The sequence below is a fragment of the Salmo trutta genome, chromosome 38 (assembly GCF_901001165.1).
Source record: "Salmo trutta chromosome 38, fSalTru1.1, whole genome shotgun sequence".
Lineage (NCBI taxonomy): Eukaryota > Metazoa > Chordata > Actinopteri > Salmoniformes > Salmonidae > Salmo > Salmo trutta.
This window is the reverse complement of record NC_042994.1, coordinates 5,429,894-5,454,480: the sequence shown is the minus strand read 5'-3', so window position 1 is coordinate 5,454,480 and position 24,587 is coordinate 5,429,894. Positions and strand designations below refer to the sequence as shown.

At 43.3% G+C, this 24,587-nt stretch overlaps 1 protein-coding gene across 3 annotated transcripts; it reads left to right on the top strand.

The window, feature by feature from the left end:
- The first annotated feature begins 2,450 nt into the window (after nt 1-2,450).
- Nucleotides 2,451-24,223, top strand: LOC115178771 (kelch-like ECH-associated protein 1). Of its 3 annotated transcripts, none has more exons than XM_029740077.1 (9): nt 2,451-2,649; nt 10,462-11,908; nt 14,267-14,368; nt 15,369-15,614; nt 17,148-17,444; nt 18,137-18,516; nt 20,373-20,578; nt 20,864-21,040; nt 22,015-24,223. In XM_029740077.1, exons 2-9 carry the CDS (start codon nt 11,702-11,704, stop codon nt 22,290-22,292), a joined length of 1,893 nt encoding a protein of 630 aa, XP_029595937.1. In that variant the 5' UTR covers nt 2,451-2,649; nt 10,462-11,701; the 3' UTR covers nt 22,293-24,223. The 3 variants fall into 3 exon arrangements, with proteins under 3 accessions (XP_029595937.1, XP_029595936.1, XP_029595938.1); XM_029740076.1 differs by lacking the exon at nt 2,451-2,649 and adding an exon at nt 3,155-3,304; XM_029740078.1 differs by lacking the exon at nt 2,451-2,649 and adding an exon at nt 5,130-5,149.
- Nucleotides 24,224-24,587: the final 364 nt, after the last annotated feature.

Here is a 24,587-nt window from a genome sequence, read left to right as displayed (position 1 = left end):
CAGATGTTACTATGGAATACTGCAGTATAATTACAAGCATTTTATAAGTGTCAAAGGCTTTTATTGACAATTACATGAAGTTGATGCAAAGAGTCAATATTTGCAGTGTTGACCCTTCTTTTTCAAGACCTCTGCAATCCGCCCTGGCATGCTGTCAATTAACTTCTGGGCCACATCCTGACTGATGGCAGCCCATTCTTGCATAATCAATGCTTGGAGTTTGTCAGAATTTGTGGGTTTTTTTTTGTCCACCCGCCCCTTGAGGATTGACCACAAGTTCTCAATGGGATTAAGGTCTGGGGAGTTCCTGGCCATGGACCCAAAATATCGATGTTTTGTTCCCCGAGCCACTTAGTTATCACTTTTGCCTTATGGCAAGGTGCTCCATCATGCTGGAAAAGGCATTGTTCATCACCAAACTGTTCCTGGATGGTTGGGAGAAGTTGCTCTCGGAGGATGTGTTGGTACCATTCTTTATTGATGGCTGTGTTCTTAGGCAAAATTGTGAGTGAGCCAACTCCCTTGGCTGAGAAGCAACCCCACACATGAATGGTCTCAGGATGCTTTACTGTTGGCATGACACAGGACTGATGGTAGCGCTCACCTTGTCTTCTCCGGACAAGCTTTTTTCCGGATGCCCCAAACAATCGGAAAGGGGATTCATCAGAGAAAATGACTTTACCCCAGTCCTCAGCAGTCCAATCCCTGTACCTTTTGTAGAATATCAGTCTGTCCCTGATGTTTTTCCTGGAGAGAAGTGGCTTCTTTGCTGCCCTTCTTGACACCAGGCCATCCTCCAAAAGCCTTCGCCTCACTGTGTGTGCAGATGCACTCACACCTGCCTGCTGTCATTCCTGAGCAAGCTCTGTACTGGTGGTGCCCCGATCACGCAGCTGAATCAACTTTAGGAGACGGTCCTGGCGCTTGCTGGACTTTTTTGGGCGCCCTGAAGCCTTCTTCACAACAATTGATCCGCTCTCCTTGAAGTTCTTGATGATCCGATAAATGGTTGATTTAGGTGCAATCTTACTGGCAGCAATATCTTTGCCTGTGAAGCCCTTTTTGTGTAAAGCAATGATGACGGCACGTGTTTCCTTGCAGGTAACCATGATTGACAGAGGAAGAACAATGATTCCAAGCACCACCCTCCTTTTGAAGCTTCCAGTCTGTTGGACTCTGGAGCAGTGGAAACGTGTTCTCTGAAGTGACAAATCACATTTCACCATCTGGCAGTCCGACAGATGAATCTGGGTTTCGCGGATGCCAGGAAAACGCTACCTGCCCGATTGCATAGTGCCAGCTGTACGTTTTGGTGGAGGAAGAATAATGGTCTGGGGCTGTTTTTCAAAGTTCGAGCTAGGCCCCTTAGTTCCAGTGAAGGGAAATCTTAACACTACAGCATACAATGACATTCTAGACGATTCTGTGCTTCCAATTTTGTGGCAACAGTTTGAGGAAGGCCCTTTCCTGTTTCAGCCTGACAATGCCCCTGTGCAAAGAGAGGTCCATACAGAAATGGTTTGTCGAGATCAGTGTGGAAGAACTTGACTGGCCTGCACAGAGCCCTGACCTCAATCCCATCGAACACCTTAATGATGAATTAGAACCCCGACTGCAAGCCCGGCCTAATTGCCCAACAGTGCTCGACCTCCCTAATGCTGTTGTAGCTGAATGGAAGCAAGTCCCGCAGAAATGTTCCAACATCTAGTGGAAAGCTTTCCCTGAAGGGTGGAGGCAGTTATAGCAGTAAAGGGGGGACCAACTCCATATTAATGCCAATGATTTTGGAATGAGATGTTTGACAAGCAGGTGTCATGGTGTCCACATACTTTTGGTAATGTAGTGTATTTTATATAATTGTAAATATGGAATCAAAATGTTGAAAATCTGATTTTTCCCTAGCTGATCATTGTCTGCAACTGTAGTATGAGCATGAGCTACGACGCAATTGGACAATGACTACTGCCAATAGCCAATGAGCACTAAGCACATGATGGCGAAGAGGAACGCAACAACAACAACAGGCATGTTGTCGCTAGTTACCACAGCTAGAAAGTCAAAACTGGCTATATCATAAAAATGTATGAAAATAAATAAATAAATTGGTGGTGTTAATTTAAGGTTAGAGTTAGGTATAAGGTTAGCAGTGTAGTTAGGGTTAGGTTTAAAATGACATTTTAAGAAGAGAAATTGAAGAAATAAGCGGGGTTTATTGGTGGAGCTGTGGAGAGGATGCAGCTGTCAATATTACGTTTTCACTTTCAATTCCCTCTTTAGAACACCAGGCAGGATCAACTAGGAAATGATCGTGTAATGCGAGCACCCACGTCCTGGGGTTGAGGATGCGAGGAATAATAATATTTGGGACAAGGAAATGGGGTAACGGTTGTGTGTGCCCAGCATAACAAACTAAGCTTTCAGTGCCACCTTGTGGCTCTGTTCTGGGATTTACAGTCTTCGCTGGAATTACGTATTTTCTCTAGGCAGAACACTGCCAAGGGGAGAACAATATGTATTGGTGTGTCAGCACCTTCCGTACCTGGAACAAGCAGTATATATTACGTGTCCAGTTGTACAATAATCATATCGTGAAATTGAATGGAAAATGTACCCAAAGGTTCAAATCCAATATGAAGTGAGCTATATCAGGTGAGCCATATCATAATATTTTATTATGGGGTTGTTGAATGTAACTAAATGTATATTTTCATATAGGCCTATTCAACTGAACAGCTGTCTATTTCAGAATGACGTCATTCATTCAAAGAAAAATATGCATTGTCAGTGTAAAAGCTAGCGTCATTCATTCAATCTATTGTAGTTTATTGTTACGATTCATTCAGTTTTCCCTGTGCTTTGTTTCTGTGTGAACTTGTAACTCAGCTTTATTAAAAAGTGCATAGCCTGCACTTCATTCAAAGCTTTATTCCTTATTTCTGTAAAGTGCACACGTTTATTTAACAGATTGTACAATTTATTCGAATACAGCTTTATATATATATATATATATATATATGAGAGAATTTGGCTAATTTTGTCAATATTTGATTGTCAGAAGCGCGTTTAGAACGTTGCAGAACTAGTCCCGCTTCCTTTATTCTCAGAACTCCTCTTCCGTAAAAGTCCCCTCCCTCCGCTCGCGGTTCACCGCTCATACTTGTTTATGGAGGCCAGCAGACTCGTATTGAGGCCCACTCTTATTTTGGCAGTGAGAATCAGTTTTGAACAATGCTTAGTCATGGTGAGTTACAGCTTTCCCCCGTTCATATGTGGCGCACAGACAGCGATGGAACTATTCAGCTATGTGAGTCTATTTTATTATTAAGAAAGCCGATCACGATTGCTTTTGAAGATATATAATATTAGTGATTTTTATCGCGAGAATGTTAATGTTCATGAATGATTTTTCCGATTTCAATCGGTAACATTTTTTACACGAATCGAGTCGACACCAATAATGCCAGGCAGTTACTGACAGCGAAGCTAATTTTGATTGTATGACACTGTTTTTCACAGCGTTTGCTTTTAATAGCCGTGGTGTCTTGTTGCTATAGCCTAATAGTACATCGACTGGTTGCCTAATGGTCATATTTGTTGTGAACGAGTAGTGAGGTATTAACGTCAGTGCATGCCAACACTTCAATGTGTTTAGCTATAACTGTTACATGTGACTCACCAAGCAAGCTAAATGTATCACTGTAGCCTATTTGTTGACGAAATCGCTATCCCTTTGTCTGAAATCTGTAGCAAAATCATATGGTGCTATATAATTGCGCGGTAAGCACTTTCTTTACGTCCGTTTACATAAGGACTCTTGACTTCTGGGTCATGTTTTGGTACACGCAGTTCCGTAATTTGCTCCCTCATCACAGTCAGTCCACGATAAGATGAGTCACTGGCGAAGGCGCATTGCCAGTCTATCAATCTTGTTTGAAATAAGCCTTCGTTTTTAATACAGGTGGGCATGGTTTCAAATAGTTTAGGAAAGGTTAGGCTACCGGTAGACGATCAGTTTGTCTTTCGTCTAGTGTCAATATCTATCAAAATGTGCAATGTCTGTCTCAATTAATTATTTAAGAAGCGCGAGAAAGTTATGGGATCGAGTTACTCGTAACTCCGATTAAGCAACAATACAGATTTTCCCAGACAATCCAGCAATTTTGTAGTCTACTTTGTTCCAAGTGCGTATCTCTCATGTCGCACATCAAATTGAAACATATAGTCATTCTCTGCGAAGTAACGTTATCGTATTTGGCGCGGAGAAAGTGTCCACTTTAGGCCGGGGATCGTAGGCCTGTTGAGGGATAGCTCTGGTGTAAATCCCTGTAATATGGATATCTTCCATACAGGGTTCCAGCGTGATCTGCCCAGAAGAGTGTAGCCTATAGACAAGTTGACTACGAGGGCAGTTTCTAATTTACAAAGCTGGTCCCATGAATTGCAACGAGTTATGGGATATTAGAACCCCTTTGTCTTAACGTGTAGGTTGTAATCTTCAATGTTAACTAGCTGGATAGATGTATTTTGTCTTGCATTAGCTTCAATTGCAATTTTTCACCAACCTTATGATCTGCTTCAGACTGCTTGCGTTCTGCCTAAGCAGCGTAACTACTACTATGCTTGAGCTGGTCCCATGGTTGATTCAGAGCGGTAGACCCTCTGCATTATTGTGACTCCATTGTCTTAACCTTACTATCTTAAACCTAAGCATGGGTACACTCAAAATTTGACAGTTAGTGGAGGCTCCTCAGGAGTGAATTTCATAAAAATAGCGAAACATTAAAGGTAACCTTTAGATAACACTATAGTAAATATATTCACCTAAATTGATTAAAACACACTGTTTTGCAATGAAGGCCTGCAGTAGCCTCAACAACACTCTGTAGAGTAGCGCCATGGTGTAACCAGAGGACAGCTAGTTTCCGTCCTCCTCTGGGTACATTGACTTCAATACAAAACCTAGGAGACTAATGGTTCTCACCCCCTTCCATAGACTTACACAGTAATTATGACAACTTCGGGATGAGGTCCTCCAACCTATCAGAGCTCTTGAAGCATGAACTGACATGTCCACCCAAAGGATCAGATAATTAATCTGATACTGGAAGCATAAACTACAGCTAGCTAACACTGCAGTGCATAAAATGTGGTAAGTAGTTGACTCAAAGAGAAAGACAATAGTTGAACAATTTCATTTCCTAAAAAATTAATAAGCAAGCAAGCAAGAGCTAGCTATATTTTGTTGTATTTTCTCCACTTTCACTTACTTAGTTAGTGAATGCAGCTAGATAGTTTAGCCTACTCAAACACTGCTCAAACAGAGGGATGCCATGTTAGCTAGCAGGCTATGGCTATCCAACACTGTAACTTTTTTCCAAGTCAAGGTAAGCTTTTGGTTTGAGTCATTTATTGCCACCGGAGCCGGCAGGTGTAACTGCTTTCTGACTGTACTGCATGATTTGTAGCGATTACTATGCTTTAGTTCTAGTATCTATGTTGTTTATGAGTATGATGTTAGCTAATATGGTGACAAAGATGTAGGCTGTGTGTAGCTGTTATGATGGTTTGGAAGGTTTTTTTCACCTGGTCACAGACAGCTGATGTGTTGTGCACTGAAGTCCACAAACAAAGGGGAAAAATTGAGAGGAGGAGAGCGTGAAGATGTGAGAAGGAATTAACAAGCAAAGTGATCATGCTGATTGTATGTGGCTGCTATGAAAGCGAACTGTGTTTGTGTCTGGTCAGGGGTGTATTCATTCCGACGATTCTGTTGAAAAAGGTTTCTTAAACAAATGAAATGGGGATAAACACCTGAATTTCTCCAATAGAAACTCATTTGCAACTGTTGGAGTAATGATTACACCCTAAATCAGCTAGATGCAGGCAAGAGAGTGCAAGGCGGTATTCAATGTGTCAATGTCTGTAACCTTGATTACTCAAAAAAAATTCTCGACTTGTGCACCTACGTTGTAAACTTTCATTCATAGGCTAGGTTGTAGCAACCTCATCATGGGTATAGGGAAAATGTGAGTATCGTATAGTAACCGAAACCTATCAATGTTACATTGAGCTGGGTGAATGGAATGTGAATGACAGTCATCCAATATACTGTAATAGAAACAAGGCTATGCTCATAAAAAAAAAATCGTCCTCCCTCATATTAAATGGCACCGACAGCCACTGCTGCCAGTCCACCCATTATGACTTGAATGGGGACGCCCGTTCTATTCATTCTATTTCTATGGTAACACCACAAGTCATGGGACCGATATTAGCTTTTTCTGCGCATAATGTTCAAATAATTTATAAGTGACTTTGTTGAGCTTCACAATCAATTTTAGATATTTTCCCATGATGTGAATGGGATTTGTGCCACAAATACTGAAACGTTAGCATGTGGAACCAGTGCCAGGGAAACTAAACCAAAGCATGAATTGCTGTCATAACTTGTCCATAGACTGCTTACAGGGTAAGGAAACCATTGTCATTTTATAATTTGGGTCAACTATCCCTTTAATGATTAAATTGTACCTATTGCTGCGTTCTTGTGCTAGTCGGATCAAAGAAATTGACATTTTCGACTTGTTAACCACTTGAACGCGGCACGTGTATAACCACAACCAATTAGCAAGTTCCGACTAGCACGTGAACGCGGCATATGTTTGTCCTTTGTAACTGCAGGCTTTTCTTTGGGTGCTGAAATCTGTTGTTTTTGATTAAAAACTTCATTTTATGTGACGTCTGTCAAATTGCACCCCGTAATCCAGTTTTTCAATGGAGTAGGAAGTTACGACTTCAAGCATGCACCACCACACGATACTTTCATAAATATCCATTCTTTAACGCTTACTGTGTACCTGTGCTTGTCCTGATTGTAATAGAGTTGTCAGTTGAATTTGGAATGCATATTTTGATAAAATTGCATTCTATACGTCCGCTTCCAAAACTGAGTCTGTCCTGCCATGATGGGCTGCTCCTTCTCAGTTAACAAATGGCTCCCTTGGCAGGGTTCATGTAAAATGCTAATTTTATCAAAAAATACAGATTTTAGTAAACAAAGAAAATCTTGCAGCTACACAGAACAAACATACGTACAAGGAAAGCATTAAAGAATTGACATTTTTACAAGTATCGACTGATGGTGACTCGATGTAGTTGGAGTTAGCCTACAGTCCACCTACACTCGTCTCAACTCAACTCCATCGTGAGATGTACACTGAGTGTACAAAACATTAAGAGCACCTGCTCTTTCCATGACAGATGGACCAGGTGAAAACTATGATCCCGTGTTGATGCTGCTTGTTAAATCCATTTCAGTCAGTGTAGATGAAGGTTAAAGACCAGAAGGATTTTTAAGCCTTGAGACATGGATTGTGTATATGTGACATTCAGAGGGTGAATGGGCAAGGCAAAAGATTTAAGTGCCTTTGAACGGGGTATGGTAGTAGGTTTGTCAAGAATTGCCACACCGCTGGGGTTTTCACGCTCAACAGTTTCCCGTGTGTATTAAGAATGGTCCACCACCCAAAGGACATCCAGCCAACTTGACTCCAATGCTTCTCACAGTTTTGTCAACATGGACCAGCATCCTGTGGAACACTTTTGACACCTTGTAAAGTCCATGCTTCAACAAATTATGGCAGTTCTGAGGGCAAAAGGGCAAGTCAATATTAATTAGGTGTTCTTAATGTTTTGTACACTCAGTGTATATTTCATCGTTGAGTAAACTCCGCTAGTTGAGGGGGTGAGTTCTTCCATGATGAGTACACTATGTGAGTTGTCAGAGTGAGTGTTGAGCAACAGGCTACTATTAAACTGTGAGGGACAGGCCTTCCATGAGATTTCACACAACAAAGACAATATAGGTCTACTTCCCACTAGGCCTACTACTGCTGCTGTGTAGCCTACATCTAGGTATAACTCCTACATATCCTCGTTAAGCTATAACTCCTACATATCCTCGTTAAGCTATAATGGGTAACTATACATTCCTACAATGCAGTGCCTTTTCTTACCCCAGGCAATATCACTTCTTCTTTAGTGTAAAATATAAGGTCAGGTGTCCTCTTACCTTAAACACAAAAATATGGATATTGAAACTGAATTGTAATGCATTTGGAACTGTTTTCTTAGTGGATTTCGGTGTTTTGCCATGTCTCTGGGTGTTATTCATCGACTTCCACAATAAATATTAGCCATCAAATATTTAGAGCCTTTCTTCATTATTTTATAGTCCTAGTTAAATTCTCTCAATGTTTTTTCATGATTATTGTATTTTATTCAAGATTGTCTGTGTATCCCTGATATCCCTTTTCACCCTGTTAGATTGTTGTAATTCTCCATTTAAGAAAACAACCCCTTTCATTTATTTGGTGAGAAAACAACAGTGCAAAGCTAAATAAATATAAACACTCAGTTGGATCTATTTGTCCATGTTTCATGTTAGTCTGTATGTCCAACTCATAAATGTCCACCCTGTTAGGCTAAATTATAGAGAAAATCTACCAAATTTCAAAAGCTTAAAATATGTTTGATAGAGAAGTAAAAGTAATTTAAGCTCAATCTTGCTCACTCGCAGTGCGATGGCTAATTTAGGCTCAACATTTCCACACGGTTAGGTTACACCCTGTTAGGATTATGCTCCTAACCGGTAAAAAAATTATTAAGTGCCTGAGCTTGACCAATATGTTTATCAGAAAGTCAAAAGTCCTTTTTCTGAACTTTTTTCTAAAGTTACGAGGTCCAAAAGACACTGCATTGTAGGAATGACCCAACTTTACTTCTACATAGAGGGAGGGTAGTAGAATGACCAAGATAGTTGTATGGTCTGCCTACCTACAGTTCTAAGTCTGCACCCAAATGGCACCCTATTCCCTACACTTTTAGAAAAAAAGGGTTATTCAGCTGTCCCCATAAGATAACCTGTTTTTGGTTCCAGTTAGAACACTTTTGGTTCCAAGGGTAACTGTTTTGGGTTCCGTATAGAACCCTTTCCACACTGGGCAGTACATGGAACCCAACATGGTTATACATGGAACCAACAAGGGTTCTTCAAAGTGTTCTCTTATGGGGGCAGTCGAAGAACCCTTTTAGGTTCTAGATGGCACCTTCTTTTCTAAGAGTTTACATAGTGCACTACTACTAGAGTCCTATAAGCCCTGGTCAAATGTAGTGCATTACATAGGGAATAGGGTGCCATTTGGGAGGCGTGTAAAACAGGTAGGCCATAACTTGTCCTCCAGCCCTTCAGTTCAGCCAGTCAGTTCTCTTATCTACTTGTACAGGTAATCATTATGTGCAAAACATAACATTGCAGTTATGTTACCCACTCAGGCCAGAGCAGCTGCAATAACGCGATAACAATTGTTGCTGAGTAACTTTGACTCTCTATAGTGGATTTTGTATTGGCCTAGTTGTGAATGAACAGACTTAACACCTGTATAGCCTGTAGCTTACTTATTTGTGTGTGTGTGTGTGAGAGAGGTTATTTTCCTACTCTCCACTGCTGTAGCCAGATTGGTCACAGGACAGGACAGTCCAGGGGGAAAAAAACACTGTCACGATGACTAATTCAATTCTGTCCTAATTTAAGTCACTCACTCTGTCTTCCTCAATAGGAAGTACGTCACTCGGATCAGACTCTCGACTAGTGGTTGGGCTATCTTACCCACTCCTCACCAGACCTGGGTTCAGACTCTTTTACAAATCTTTCAAATTGAGCATTTGCTCTAGTCTGCCTGAAGAGCCAAATGGGTGGGGTTTGCACTTTTGAGACGGCTCTATTGGTTCCATTGCAGCAGGTACGCTCAATCAAGCACAGATGCAGTATTTGAAATTATTTCTAATTGTATTTGAACCCGGGGGTGGGGGGGGGTCTCTGCATTCCCTTGTGTGGAATTTGTGTAGACACCCAAGCTCTCCAAGAGCTGTGATGTTGTCTAAAAGCATGTTGACTCTAGTCACAGTGACTAAGAGAAACTGTGACCCTTCCCAAGAGGATTCATGGGTGTGACTGTAAACTCGGATTACCTTAAAGGTATATCTATGTTGTATATCTCTTTCTGTTCTAGGACAGTCATTTGTTCTGACTGGAGTGATTGAGGTTGGATGGCTTTGGGATGTTATTTAGCTGAGTCATTCGCTTGTTGTATAACATACTAAATCACTCTCGAAAATGAAAGTTCCAGCTCCAGACTGGTATCTGTTTTGATCAGACATGGAAATAAGTGCTAAAATCAAATTAAAGGAAGATGGTGAACAAGCTATGAAGGGAAAGTACTGACATTTTGGTGCAGGTACAGCCAATTAGCGCAAAAATATTATTTAAATATTGTCAGTACGATATATCATCAAAGTATATCCCGATATGTAAATGTATTGATTTCTTTCCCCCATCACTATTAGATAAACCCTATCCACCCTAACACCTAACTGTCCTGTCTTTTCTCTCTTCTCTTCTAGTTGCCAACGGCGCCCAGACCTTCCCAGTAAATACAACAGTGCAATTTGAGATTCCAGAGCGGGGCGACTTCTGGGAAAGCTTCTAGAGTGGAGCAACTGATCAACCAAACTAAACTGAGCTCCCCCTCTCATTCCTGAATCCTCAGGGCTGCTAGCTTACGCTGACGACATTTCTGGCACCTGCTCTTTTTTCTCTCTCTACAGAGTTTAGGAGTTTACACCCCTCTACTACCCTATCCTTGTCCCTCTTCTACCCAGCTCCTAGCAGAAGTGTAGCTAGCTCCATGAGCTAAGTCCTGATTATAATTATGACCACCTTTAAGACGCAGTAGTATATCAGTGTCTGTTTTTTGGGCCTCGGAGTGAAAAATTAATAAGCAAGTTTTGACCTGCGATCGCTTATCTTCACAGGCAGAACATGTTTCAGTTGGAAATTGATTTCTGTAGATGCTTGAAATAACTTAACTTAAAAAAAGACAACTTCTGAACGGAGTAGTTGGACTTGAGAGAACATGTCAGAGTACTAGACACATCTGTCTGTTTTTCCAACTGTTGCTGTCTCTCTCCTTTATTCAGAAAGTTCCCCTTTAGGATAACATATCAACAAGCGGACGTGAATAACAGTAATTTCCCTACTGCGTCTTTTCGGACTTGCTGCATACTTCCTGCCATAAAGACCATACATCTTGCTGTTCCTTTAATTAAAAGACGAGGAGAAGTTTACTCAAGGGCAGGTGGGAGAGAATCTAGAACACTGGTTTGAATGATGCCATAAATCGTGGTGGATTACGATTGGCCTGGTTATAACATACATAACCATGACTGGCAGTTCATCTAGAAGAAGTATTATTTTTAGTTTTACACTAGCACCTGAATGTGCACTATGGCTGGGCTTGTGGAATAAGTAAGACTGTACTCTTATAGACACAATGGCTGGAATTGAGGAGTAAGGAGTAAGGGCTAAGAAACTGTCTTTCGGACCTTTCTAAGAAAGCCGATTTGGTACTCTCTGAACTCTACAGTCACAGACATACATACAACCAAAAAAACAACAAAGACCATAGGAAAGGGTCCTAGCCTTCTACAATCCCTCCCTAGCTCCTCCAGTTTTCAACATTTCCCTAGTGTCTCCTTGCCCCTTAGTGAGCAAGGATGTCCGGCAGTAGTCACTCCCAATACTGTTCTTAGTTGTTGTCAGAGCTTCAACAGAAGCACCAGGAAGGATCCTTCGTCAGTCAGGATGTCTAATGAGTGCCCGACGGAGTGCAAGGCGGTGGTGACGCCGTCGACGCGCAACGGCCACCGCGTCTTCAGCTACACGCTGGAGAGCCACACAGCGGCCGCCTTCGCCATCATGAATGAGCTGCGGCTGGACGGCCAGCTGTGCGACGTGACGCTTCGTGTGTGCTACAACGACCTGGAGGCCGTGGACTTCGTGGCACACAAGGTGTGTAGCATTGTGTCAATAACGGATATGCTATGGACGGAGTCTGGTGTAGCGCTAACGCTCCTGACTTCAGACTACTCGTGCCCCCTTGGGGGGGGGGGGGGGGGTCTGTGCCCGTCTCTTCTAGTCCTCATGCTTTGTCTATCCCCAGATGTGTTTCTAACACGATTCTGTCTGACACCCCCCCAAAAAAATGTCTGAAAGAAATTATGTTCGGCACTCCGATCTCATTTAAAGCTCCAATACAGCTGTTTTTATCCCAAATAATTTCTGGGTAACAATTAAGGACGTTACTGTGATTTTTGACAATTTTAATTGAAAACAATAAACACAGCTTCCTAGCAAAGAGCAATTTCTCAAGCAAGAATTATGATAGGACTGTCTAGGAGTAATCTGAATGGGGAGGGGAAAACTAGCTGTTATTTGCAGAAAGGTTTGGAACTCTCTTTTTTATTGGTCTGTTAACGTAATGTCACCAGGCAGGCCAAAACTCCATCAAGCAGCTCTTACATTAAAAGGGCATTATCATAACTTTCACAATTTCACGGTATTATTCCAACTTCAGTGTGGAAATGTATATAAAACACAGGAAACTTACGTTTTTGACAGCACTTGGCCTTAACATTTAAAAAAAAAACACACATATATATATACATACACACACACACACACACACACACACACACACACAGAGTTGAAGTCAGAAGTTTACATACACTTAGATTGGAGTGATTAAAACTCGTTTTTCAACCACTCCACAAATGTATTGTTAACAAATTATAGTTTTGGCTGTTAGGACATCTACCTTGTGCATGACACAAGTAATTTTTCCAACAATTGTTTGCAGACAGATTATTTCACTTATTATTCACTGTATCACAATTCTAGTGGGTCAGAAGTTTACATAGATTAAGTTGACTGTGCCTTTAAACAGCTTGGAACATTTCAGAAAATGTAATGGCTTTAGAAGCTTCTGATGGGCTAATTGACATAATTTGAGTCAATTGGAGGTGTACCTGTGGATGTATTTCAAGACCTACCTTCAAACTCAGTGCCTCTTTGCTTGACATTGTGGGAAAAGCAAAAGAAATCAGCCAAGACCTCAGAAAAATATTGTAGACCTCCACAAGTCTGGTTTATCATTTGGGAGCAATTTCCAAATGCCTGAAGGTACCACGTTCATCTGTACAAACAATAGTATGCAAGTATAAACACCATGGGGCCACGCAGCTGTCATACCGCTCAGGAAGGAGACGTGTTCTGTCTCCTAGAGATGAACGTACTTTGGTGCGAAAACTGCAGTCAATCCCAGAACAACAGCAAAGGACCTTGTGAAGATGCTGGAGGAAATAGGTACAAAAGTATCTATATCCATAGTAAAACGAGTCCAAAATCGTCATAACCTGAAAGGCCGCTCACCAAGGAAGAAGCCACTGCTCCAAAATCGCCATAAAAAAAGCCAGACTATGGTTTGCAACTGCACATTGGGACAAAGATTGTACTTTTTGGATAAATGTTCTCTGGTCTGATGAAACAGAAATAGAACTGTTTGGCCATAATGACCATCGTTATGTTTGGAGGGAAAATGGGGAGGCTTGCAAGTCAAAGATCACCATCCCAACCGTGGGGGTAGCAGCATCATGTTGTGGGGGTGCTTTGCTGCAGGAGGCACTGGTGCACTTCACAAAATAGATGGCATCATGAGGAAGGAAAATTAAGTGGATATATTGAAGCAACATTTCAAGACATCAGTCAGAAAGTTAAAGCTTGGTCGCAAATGGGTCTTCCAAATGGACAATGACCCCAAACATACTTCCAAAGTTGTGGAAAAATGGCTTAAGGACAACAAAGTCAAGGTATTGGAGTGGCCATCACAAAGCCCTGACCTCAATCCTATAGAACATTTGTGGGTATAACTGAAAAAGGGTATGCGAGCAAGGAGGCCTACAAACCTGACTCAGTTACACCAGCTCTGTCAGGAGGAATGGGCCAAAATTCACCCAACTTATTGTGGGAAGGTTGTGGAAGGTTATCCGAAACGTTTGACCCTAGTTAAACAATTTAAAGGCAATGTTACCAAATACTAATTGAGTGCATGTAAACTTCTGACCCACTGGGAATGTGATGAAAGAAATAAAAGCTGAAAGAAATCATTCTCTCTACTATTATTCTGACATGGTTATGCTAGTGATTTCGGGGGACCTTTAAAAGAGGAGTGAATGGTGATCTCGGGGAATCTCATAACACATTGGAAAAGTTGATTACCAGATATAATGCTTCATTGAATTGTTTGTACACTGTAGGAGCCCTACTTTTTTTATATGTTTGAGATATCAAGCTGACAGTTCATGTCTACAGGTGGTGCTGGCATCGTCCTCTCCTGTCTTCAGAGCCATGTTCACCAACGGCCTGAAGGAGTGTGGGATGGAGGTGGTGCCCATCGAGGGGATACACCCCCGGGTGAGTGTTACAACACATTTTATAAGACCTGCCACAGGCATGTAATAAACCGTTCTAGCTGTTGGCCTAAAGTAAAGTGTTAACCAACTCTATTGAAACCAACTGTATTTTCATGTGAGAATCCGTGAGTAATAGTAGTGAAGACTAGATAGATGAGGGAGACCTGCGTAAGTAGGAGGGTGGGAAGGCAGACTTTCATCCAGGCGTGTCAGTAGAGCTAGAGTTTTAGAAATCCCAGTTGTAATTATCCACGTTGCATTCAAGATAGGAAGGCAGTCACTCCACGTTTTTCTACGAGGGACCAAAGATTGACTCCATAGGAGAAAGAGTTGTATATCAGTGGTAAAAATATGCGTGCGTGCGCACACACACACACACCTGCTTTTATCGCTGGCTTCTTTGTTCCAGCTGGTGTGTACAGCCCCACTGAGTTAGCTCCGGAGAGATCGTAATCATGCCGCTGCCTTTAGACACGCAGACACACCAAGCTCACAGAGAGTGCAGGATTAGCCATGTTGACTAATGAGGGAACTGATAAACCAGCAGCTCTCTGACTGCTCTCTGTCATAGGCTAACTCAGAACTGTGCCACACTGCCACGGCTTTGATAGTATTTATTGTGTTACTATTTTTATTTGCGAATTGTCTTTTTAACTCTGCATTGTTGGGAAAGGGCTCGTAACTAAGCATTTCACGGTAAAGTCTACACCTGTTGTATTCGGCGCATGTGACAAATACAATTGGGTTAGATCGGTTTTATTTGATTGTGTAGTTCCTCAGTACTGAGGCAGATTGTGTCACTCTGGACCCTCATGCAACAATAATGATGTAAATGAATCAACCCCTTTGTCTTCTAACTACTCTCGTCTCATTCTCTCTCTCACCTGCCCTCCTCTCTCTTTTCCATGTCCCATCTCTTCTCTCCATCTCCAATCTTTTCTCTTCCTTTCTCTCTCTGCAAATCCCTCCTCTCTCTCCACATCCCTCCTCCTCTCTCTCAGGTGATGGGCAGGTTGATAGAGTTTGCCTACACGGCCAGCATCTCTGTGGGGGAGAAGTGTGTGATCCACGTCATGAACGGCGCCGTCATGTACCAGATCGACAGTGTGGTCAAGGCCTGCTGCGACTTTCTGGTTACGCAGCTGGACCCTAGCAACGCCATCGGCATAGCCAGCTTCGCCGAGCAGATCAGCTGCACGGAGCTCCATCAGAAAGCTCGGGAATATATCTACATGAACTTCAGCCAGGTATGTGGTGTAGATACTGTTTTCTGGATTTGAGCAAATATCTACTTCCCCAGGGTCGGATGACCTCATGGATACTATTTTTATGTCTCTGTATCTAGTATGAAGGAAGTTAGAGGTAGTTTCGCAAGCCAATGCTAACAAGCATGTTATGACCTCTAATATCCTTCATACTGGACACAGAGACATAATATGGTATCCACGAGTTCATCTGACTCTGGGGAAATAGATAAGCTTCATTGCCAACATCCCGAAGTATCCTTTTAAAACACACACATCCAGTTAGCTTTCCCCCCTCATAACTGATTCAGGATCAGCTTTGCCTAACCTCGTTCTTTTGGGTTTTGCGATTCTCCAAACCATAGAGGTAGAATCCTTTTAAACTCATGAGGGGAGTGAACAAGTACACACTTCGGAGAGAATGATAGTCTCTTTTCTCCTCCCGAGTTGGAAAAGTCCAGTATCCAGAGCATGCTCACTGTTGATGGTACGAAGTGTTTCACCATGACACTTTGCTCCTTGACCTTTCGATATGCCCTATGGGGTTTCCCAGGAAATAACCACGTCGCCTGACTCCAATCAGTTGAAATAATTCAAGCAGATACTGTGCATCTCTCCTTATCTTCATTTGATATGGATGAGTCATTCAGTCAACCTTATCGTTAGTTTCACCGTGACTGTCAGGCCATTCAGCTGCTATACAGATGAATGGCTTTTCTCAGATCTGTAGTCCTTTCCTGTAATTGGTGTCTTTGAAAAGCCAGAGACCGTTTCCTCAACTGACTCGCTGTGTTTAGTTAAGGGAAACGTCAAGGCTTTGCTAGGGTGGAGCACCACCACCTGCACCACAGTGTGTTATCACTGAGCAAATAGTCTCAGCTGTTACTGTACACCATCTTCCTTTCTTTTCTGCTTTGGCCCTTGGTGAACACTCAACATGAATAATCGTACTATTGTGTGGTAGTGGGTTAGGTGAGTGTGTGTTGGGTTAGTTTTATGCGTGAGTTGGGTGAGTCGTGTGGAATCAGCGTTGTGTGGGCGGGCTCATGGGGGTTTACCTGTATGTTCAATGTACAGGCAGTCAGTCTGCATAACTTCACTGGGAGTCAGACTGAAACTGTTACCATGGAAGAGCTGGTTGGCTGGCTGGTTAGCAGGGAGAGATGTCTCATATATATTCTGCAAAGATCACTGATTATCTCTCTCTCACACACACACACACACACACGAGCGAGCACACACACACACACACACACACACACACACACACACACACACACACTCCCACAACCAAAAGAATGATCATGAGTCATAAGATGAATACCAGTGGTGTACTGTGTGATTCAGTGTACTCCATTGAATAAAAATGTTTTCAAAATGCTTTGTTAATCCCCTTTTTAATTCTTAAAGCCTAACAATTGCCCATGCACCATATCCAATAATTCCTTGTTATTTTCCATGACTTCATTTTAGACTGGCAACCAAGTGATGCCTTTCTTTAAACAGTCTCCTTCTTTTCCTCCTTCTCACCTTTAGGTGGCGACCCAGGAGGAGTTCTTCAACCTCTCCCAATGCCAGCTGGTCACTCTCATCAGCCGCGACGAACTCAACGTGCGCTGTGAGTCGGTGGTATTTCAGGCTTGTGTGGCGTGGGTCCGGTACGACCGGGAGAACCGGCGGCCCTACGTCCAGGCCCTGCTCCAGGCCGTGCGTTGCCACTCCCTCACCCCACACTTCCTCCAAGCCCAGCTGCAGTCTCTGGAGTGGGACGACCAGTGTAAAGACTACCTGGCTCAGATCTTCCAGGACCTCACCCTCCACAAGCCCACCAAGGTGAGATGGTTGGTTGGTATTTTGGGTAAAAAATGTTTACAGTTAAAGTTCAAAAGCCTCACTCTCCATTGTTTCTGATGTGCATCAATGACCTTGCTGCTGTATCTAGCACTTAACGTCCAATACTGATGCTAAAAACCTTGATTAAATAAAGTTTAAAAAACTACAAAGCCGGCCTCCCGAGTGGCGCAGCGGTCTAAGGCACTGCTTCGCAGTGCTTGAGGCGTCACTACAGACCCGGGTTCAATCCCAGGCTGTGTCACAACCGTCAGTGACCAGGAGTCCCATAAGGCGGCGCACAATTGGCCCAGCGTCGTCCAGGTTAGGGGAGGTTTTGGCCGGGGGGGGCTTTACTTGGCTCATCGCTCTCTCCTTGTGGCGGGCCGGGCGCCTGCAGGCTGACATCGGTCGTAAGTTGAACAGTGTTTCCTCCGACACATTGGTAAAGCTGACTTCCGGGTTAAGCGGGCGGGTGTTAAGGAGCGTGGTTTGGCGGGTCATCGACCTTCGCCTCTCCAGAGCCCGTTGGGGAGTTGAAGCGATGAGGCAAGATCAGAATTGACATTGGGAGGGAAAAAATGGGCATAAAAAAATGGGCATAAAAAAAATATCAAAAATATTTCCAACGTATTTTTCTCCAAGGTAATCTCCTGATGGATCAATTGATTGATACATTTATGTGGTCCTCCTAGGTGATCTCGTGCCGCACCCCCAAAGTGCCCCAGCTCATCTACACGGCAGGGGGATACTTCCGTCAGTCCCTGTCCTATCTGGAAGCCTACAACCCCTGTACTGGGGCCTGGCTGAGGCTAGCTGACCTTCAGGTCCCCCGGAGTGGCCTGGCTGCCGTGGTCATCTCTGGGCTGTTCTATGCTGTCGGAGGAAGGAACAACGCTCCTGACGGGAATATGGACTCCAACACATTGGATTGTTATAATCCCATGAACAACTGCTGGTTGCCTTGTGCTCCCATGAGTGTACCCAGGAACAGGATAGGAGTGGGGGTGATTGATGGGATGATCTATGCTGTCGGAGGGTCGCATGGATGTATTCATCATAACAGCGTGGAGAGGTTCGTAGAACTAAGATCTGATTGAGAGGTTTGATAAAGGGAGCGGGAGTTGCGTTTTTGTGTCCTTAGGTTGGGGTTATGATTGGTTAGGTATGTAGGATTGGAACAGTGCCCTTTGCGCCATAGGACTTGGTATTTTCTGTGCAGAGGAAGTAAACTCAGCAAAAAAAAGAAACATGCCTTTTTCAGGACCCTGTCTTTCAAAAATCATTTGTAAAAATCGTAATAACTTTACAAATCTTTATCGTAAAGGGTTTAAACACGGTTTCCCATGCTTGTTCAATGAACCATAAACAATTTAATGAACATGCACCTGTGGAATGGTCGTTAAGACTAATAGCTTACAGATGGTAGGCAATTAAGGTCACAGTTATGAAAACGTAGGACACTAAAGAGGCCTTTCTACTGACTGAAAAACACCAAAAGAAAGATGCCCAGGGTTCCTGCTCATCTGCGTGAACGTGCCTTAGGCATGCTGCAAGGAGGCATGAGGACTGCTGATGTGGCCAGGGCAATAAATTGCAATGTCTGTACAGTGAAACACCTAAGACAGCGCTACAGGGAGACAGGACGGACAGCTGATCATCCTCACAGTGGCAGACCATGTGTAACAACACCTGCACAGGATCAGTACATCCGAACATCACACATGCGGGCCAGGTACAGGATGGCAACAACAACTGCCCGAGTTACACCAGGAATGCACAATCCCTCCATCAGTGCTCAGACTGTCCGCAATAGGCTGACAGAGGCTGGACTGAGGGCTTGTAGGCCTGTTTTAAGGCAGGTCCTCACCAGACATCACCGGCAACAACGTCGCCTATGGGCACAAACCCGCCGTCGCTGGACCAGACAGGACTGGCAAAAAGTGTTCTTCACTGACAAGTCGCAGTTTTGTCTCACCAGGGGTGATGGTCAGATTCACGTTTATCGTCGAAGGAATGAGCGTTACACCAAAGCCTGTACTCTGGAGCGGGATCGATTTGGAGGTGGAGGGTCTGTCATGGTCTGGGGCGGTGTGTCACAGCATCATCGGACTGCGCTTGTTGTCATTGCAGGCAGTCTCAACGCTATGCGTTACAGGGAAGACATCCTCCTCCCTCATGTGGTACCCTTCCTGCAGGCTCATCCTGACATGACCCTCCAGCATGACAATGCCACCAGCCATACTGCTCGTTCTGTGCATGATTTCCTGCAAGACAGGAATGTCATTGTTGGCCATGGCCAGCGAAGAGCCCGGATCTTAATCCCATTGAGCACGTCTGGGACATGTTGGATCGGAGGGTGAGGGCTGGGGCCATTCCCGCCCAGAAATGTCCGGGAACTTGAAGGTGCCTTGGTGGAAGAATGGGGTAACATCTCACAGCAAGAACTGGCAAATCTGGTGCAATCCATGTGGAGGAGATGCACTGCAGTACTTAATGCAGTTGTTGGCCAAACCAGATACTAACTGTTACTTTTGATTTTGACCCCCACTTTGTTCAGGAACACATTATTCCATTTTTTTGTTAGTCACATGTCTGTGGAACTTGTTCAGTTTATGTCTCAGTTGTTGAATCTTGTTATGTTCATACAAATATTTACACATGTTAAGTTTGCTGAAAATGAACAAGGTTGACAGGGAGAGGATGTTTCTTTTTTGCTGAGTTTATATACAGTATATATTTTTTTGATCTCAAGGAAAGTATTTGTTGTTTGTGCCTAAAAATAAACCAGGAAGAAATGACTTTGATGTCACGATTTCTCAACCTCACACTAAATATAGTTCAGTTGGTTGATTTGTGTGTGTCTCTATCCTGCTCCGCTGGTTTTGTCAGTGTGTTTGACTGACAGTGTCTCTGTCCCCTCCTCCTCAGGTATGACCCAGACAGGGACCAGTGGAACCTGGTGGCCCCCATGTTGACGCGGCGTATCGGGGTGGGCGTGGCGGTCATCAACCGGCTGCTGTACGCGGTGGGGGGGTTCGACGGCACACACCGTCTCTCCTCCTCAGAGTGTTATAACCCAGAGAGGGATGAGTGGAAGAGCATGGCTGCCATGAACACTGTGCGCTCTGGGGCAGGTGAGGAACAAAGGGAGCACACTGACTTCGGACAGAATTTACGGTCTGATTCTCGACCCTTCTCTCGACGTGTGTACTTACACGCCCCTTCATTTATTTAAAAGGCGTGGACAGGAATATGGTGGAAACTCTCCAGCCATGCTTGCACAAATCCAATGTTTTCAAATCGATTTTAAATGCACTTTTCTGGGTGAAGGGTGGTGATTCAGAGTGAAACCTGCGTGTAGGCCTAAAGTCCCACCTGTGTCAAGAAGGCCCTTCTAATAATGAACTTTGACCCATCAGGTGTGTGTGCGCTGGGGAACCGTATCTACGTGATGGGGGGCTACGACGGCACCAACCAGCTGAACACAGTGGAGCGCTACGACGTTGAGACTGACACCTGGAGCTTTGCAGCCTCCATGAGGCACCGGCGCTCCGCCCTGGGGGTCACCGCGCACCATGCGAAGATCTATGTACTGGGTGGGTATTGTAAAAGCAGGTTCCACTGCAACAATGCTTTAGCATAATTATGAGTCATTTGCTTCGGGGGCAAGAATTCTTTCTTTGAACGCCGTAAACAAAGCCCTGGAGTCCGCCCCAAATACCCATTTTTGTTTTAGCTAATACATTATGACAGAATCAACCCCCAGATGATGTGCAGTATTTAGTACTACAGTGTTTAGGTCACATTTAGTTTTCCAGTGTGGAAGTGACATAGAGAGAGCATATCTTAGTGTTTTTAAGTGTTTTTATTTATTTATTTTGTAGAATTTTGTTGTTGTTTTTGATCATTTGTTGAGACATCCGGTGGTGACTCACGGAATTGCAGGATTGATTATGGCAAGTCAGTTTATATTTGGCAGCTAGCTCCATTTGAATGATGCAGCAGCAACACCTGGTAAACGGCATCGGCTTTTTGGCCTCCTGCTCCGGTTCCTAGAGGGAAGTGGACTGCGGTGTGAGGTGATGCAGAGGCTCGCCTCGTAGGGCGCGTTTCAGGACTACTGCTGAGGTGTGGTGGTCTTGTTTGCGCTTTTACAGTCCCTGAAGCATGACCCAGGTGGGTGCTACCAGCCTGATCTAGAGAGGAGGAGCTGTGAACATCGACAGACAACGAGGTACCCGATGAAGAGCTCCATGGCCTGTCTGTCAGATGTCTCTGCCTCCCTGCCTGGCTGTTCCATCAATGCTCCCTCCGCTCATAATACTACCTTTCTGAACTGCCCATGATGAAAGACCATCTCCTAATAACTACCAGATCCTCCTACATTTTTTGTTGTTAAATTGTTTTGTTTTTGTTTTTAAAAGCAACTTTGCGATTCAACGTGTAATGAAAAGCACTATATAAAATACATGTTATTATTTACATTTGAGATACAATTCTCATTTGTTATAAAAGTGTTATAAATCCCATCCTGTCCTAAAGAGTGCTTCTCTTCTCCTCTGTTCTACAGGAGGATATGACGGGAACACGTTCCTGGACAGCGTGGAGTGTTATGACCCGGAGACAGACACGTGGTCGGAGGTGACCCGCATGATGTCGGGCCGCAGTGGCGTGGGCGTGGCCGTTACCATGGAGCCCTGCCAAAAGGACCTGGCCCAGTGTCTGAAGCATGAGAGGACGGAGGTCACTGGCGGTTGTGAGGGTGGTAGTTTGGGGTGTTCAGGGACAGGAGGGGACTCTGGATCGTACCATAACTCCAGACAGGATGCCTTCGGCAAGGGAACTTGAGTCGTACGCTCTCCACCATCCCTGGCTCAGTCCTCTTCAGTCTTCCATGGAAAAGCAGCCCCGCCTTGAATAGAAGACAGAAACACAGGTCTTCTGAAAAACACAAGATCGCAGAGGCCCTCCCTAGCCATGTTGGTTTCATACAACTTCAGTCATATGCGACAAGTTGTTTAATGATAAATTGTATATAGTTTATGATCTAGCACGTTGATTCACTCACTGTTCCTGTGATAACAATGCAGATGGGCGAAGTCATAGAAATAGGAGTTCTAGATTGTTTAATCTGTTCAAATCTACTTCTATGTGCTCCATCCCATACAACCACAGTAGCACTATAGCTCCCCCTTGGACCAATGACCAATGTTTCCCTGGTCTACACCAAGAGGAGAAAGGGATGTACAATATATTTGAAAGGCTACTAACTAACCTCTGTCTACTAAATTAGTAGTCACTTTTTTCTATTTCAAGACCAGCCTGTGCAGATAAACCAAATATTTTGGGGAGGGGAAGAAATATACAAAATTGCATACCTTCAACAACAAGAAAGTGTAAGACAAAGTACCTATTGCTGAGAATTTTCCTGAACAGCAGTAAATGCGAACTTGTAGTGTATTCAAGGTTTAAAAAGACTTCTAAAGTTAGAATTTTCCACTTAAAAATGTTAGATTTGATTTTCCCTAATGAAAAATGTATCAACCCTACACAAAAATGTCCATTAATTATAATCCACATAATTCACATTTCCTGTTGCTGCAGGATTATTTTCCTACTGTAGCAAACTCTCAAATTTAAGATCCTACATCTGTAGTACTTTTGGCAAAGTCTGTGGACAAATGGGGAATTTTAGGGTTTTCCTAATAGAAGTGCCATTACTATGCCTGCTGGCATGATTACCACCATCAGTATACAGACCACTCTCTGGTGGCAAGAAAGCACGTTGGTGCTCGGGCCAAGGGTTGGAGACTTAGCCTACAGTGGTCGAAGTAGGCCTAGAGAGCCCCAAGACTGAGTCTAGATACTATCGGCTCAATAGCGTCGCAAACCAATCATAAAGAATTTGTGGGACGGGAATGTACTGAAAAGTTTTTAGAGTAGGGAACTCACAAGGACCGCCCATAAGGACAAAGAAGTGTCAATTTTAAAACATTACACACAAATATATCTCTAATCTTCCCCCTGCAATTGCTTTTGGGTTTTAACACCCATACACACCTGGCCAAACCACAGGTCAAGTGACCATTGTTGTGCATTAAGTCACATTGATAATGTCACTAAATGGGAAGAAGAGAAGAAAAGGGCTGAGTCCCAAATGGCACCCTATTCCCTATGTCGTGCACTACGTTTGACCAGAGCTCTATGGGCCCTTATCAAGAGTAGTGCACTAAATATTTCCTGATGACTCACACTGAATTGAATTCCGCTGCTCTATCGATGGAGAAGGAATGTCAGTGGGCCAGAGCCTGCCAAAACTAAATTGGGAATAGAGTGCTATTTAGTATGGGCTACTTAAAGAAATGTATTTGTAACAGCGGTTTAATTAAACTACAAAGGTTTTTTTAAGTGATGTTTTGTACATTGATATTATATTCCAATGGAGTCTTGTACAGAAGAATTTAAGAGCTGAAGTTTTTTATTTATTAATTTTGTCCTTTTTTTTCTTGCTTGCTTTGACTGACTACAATGACTTTGTATTAAAATTGGACTCTGATATTGTTTTCCTGCTAATGAGAAGCATGCATTGTATTTAGGCATGCCTGTTGAATGCCTAAATTTGTAAAGAAAGGTTGCCTCTTTTGAAAGGGACTTTTTTTCCTCTTCTTAGTAGTTAAATAAATATAATAGAATATTTAAAGAAATGCTTTGTACATTTTTCAGCAAACAAACACTGTACAAAACACATTGTATATTAAAATATGTTTATTTTAACAGTGGCATATGTTTCTTTGTCGAAATCCCAGTTCTGGCCTCGTATTCACACAGCGTCTGATTTAGAAGTGCTGATCTAGGATACGTTTTTGCCTTTTCGATCAAAATGAATAGAGGGTGATCTGAGCCTAGTTTAGCAATACTCCAATTAGCTTTGAGAGAGAGGCACCTGGATCCGGTTCGTTAGAACCATCGATGAACTTGGCCTTAAAATACTTTTGGGAAACCGGGCCCTGATCGGGGAGTGTCTGCACAAAGACAGTACAGTACGACGATGGGCAGAAACTGCTTCTCCAATAGAAATCCCCGATCACGCTCGTAGGCGATGTCATGGCGAGTTTGGCTGCTAAATTCATACGCAGAAGCATG

What these genes read in the sequence shown, in the direction of transcription:
- LOC115178771 (XM_029740077.1), top strand. Translation starts at nt 11,702, where the DNA reads ATGTCTAATGAGTGCCCGACGGAGTGCAAGGCGGTGGTGACGCCGTCG. An exon ending in TCGAGGGGATACACCCCCGG is followed by an intron (nt 14,369 to 15,368) that starts GTGAGTGTTACA and finishes CCTCTCTCTCAG; the next exon opens with GTGATGGGCAGGTTGATAGA. An exon ending in CCCTCCACAAGCCCACCAAG is followed by an intron (nt 17,445 to 18,136) that starts GTGAGATGGTTG and finishes TGGTCCTCCTAG; the next exon opens with GTGATCTCGTGCCGCACCCC.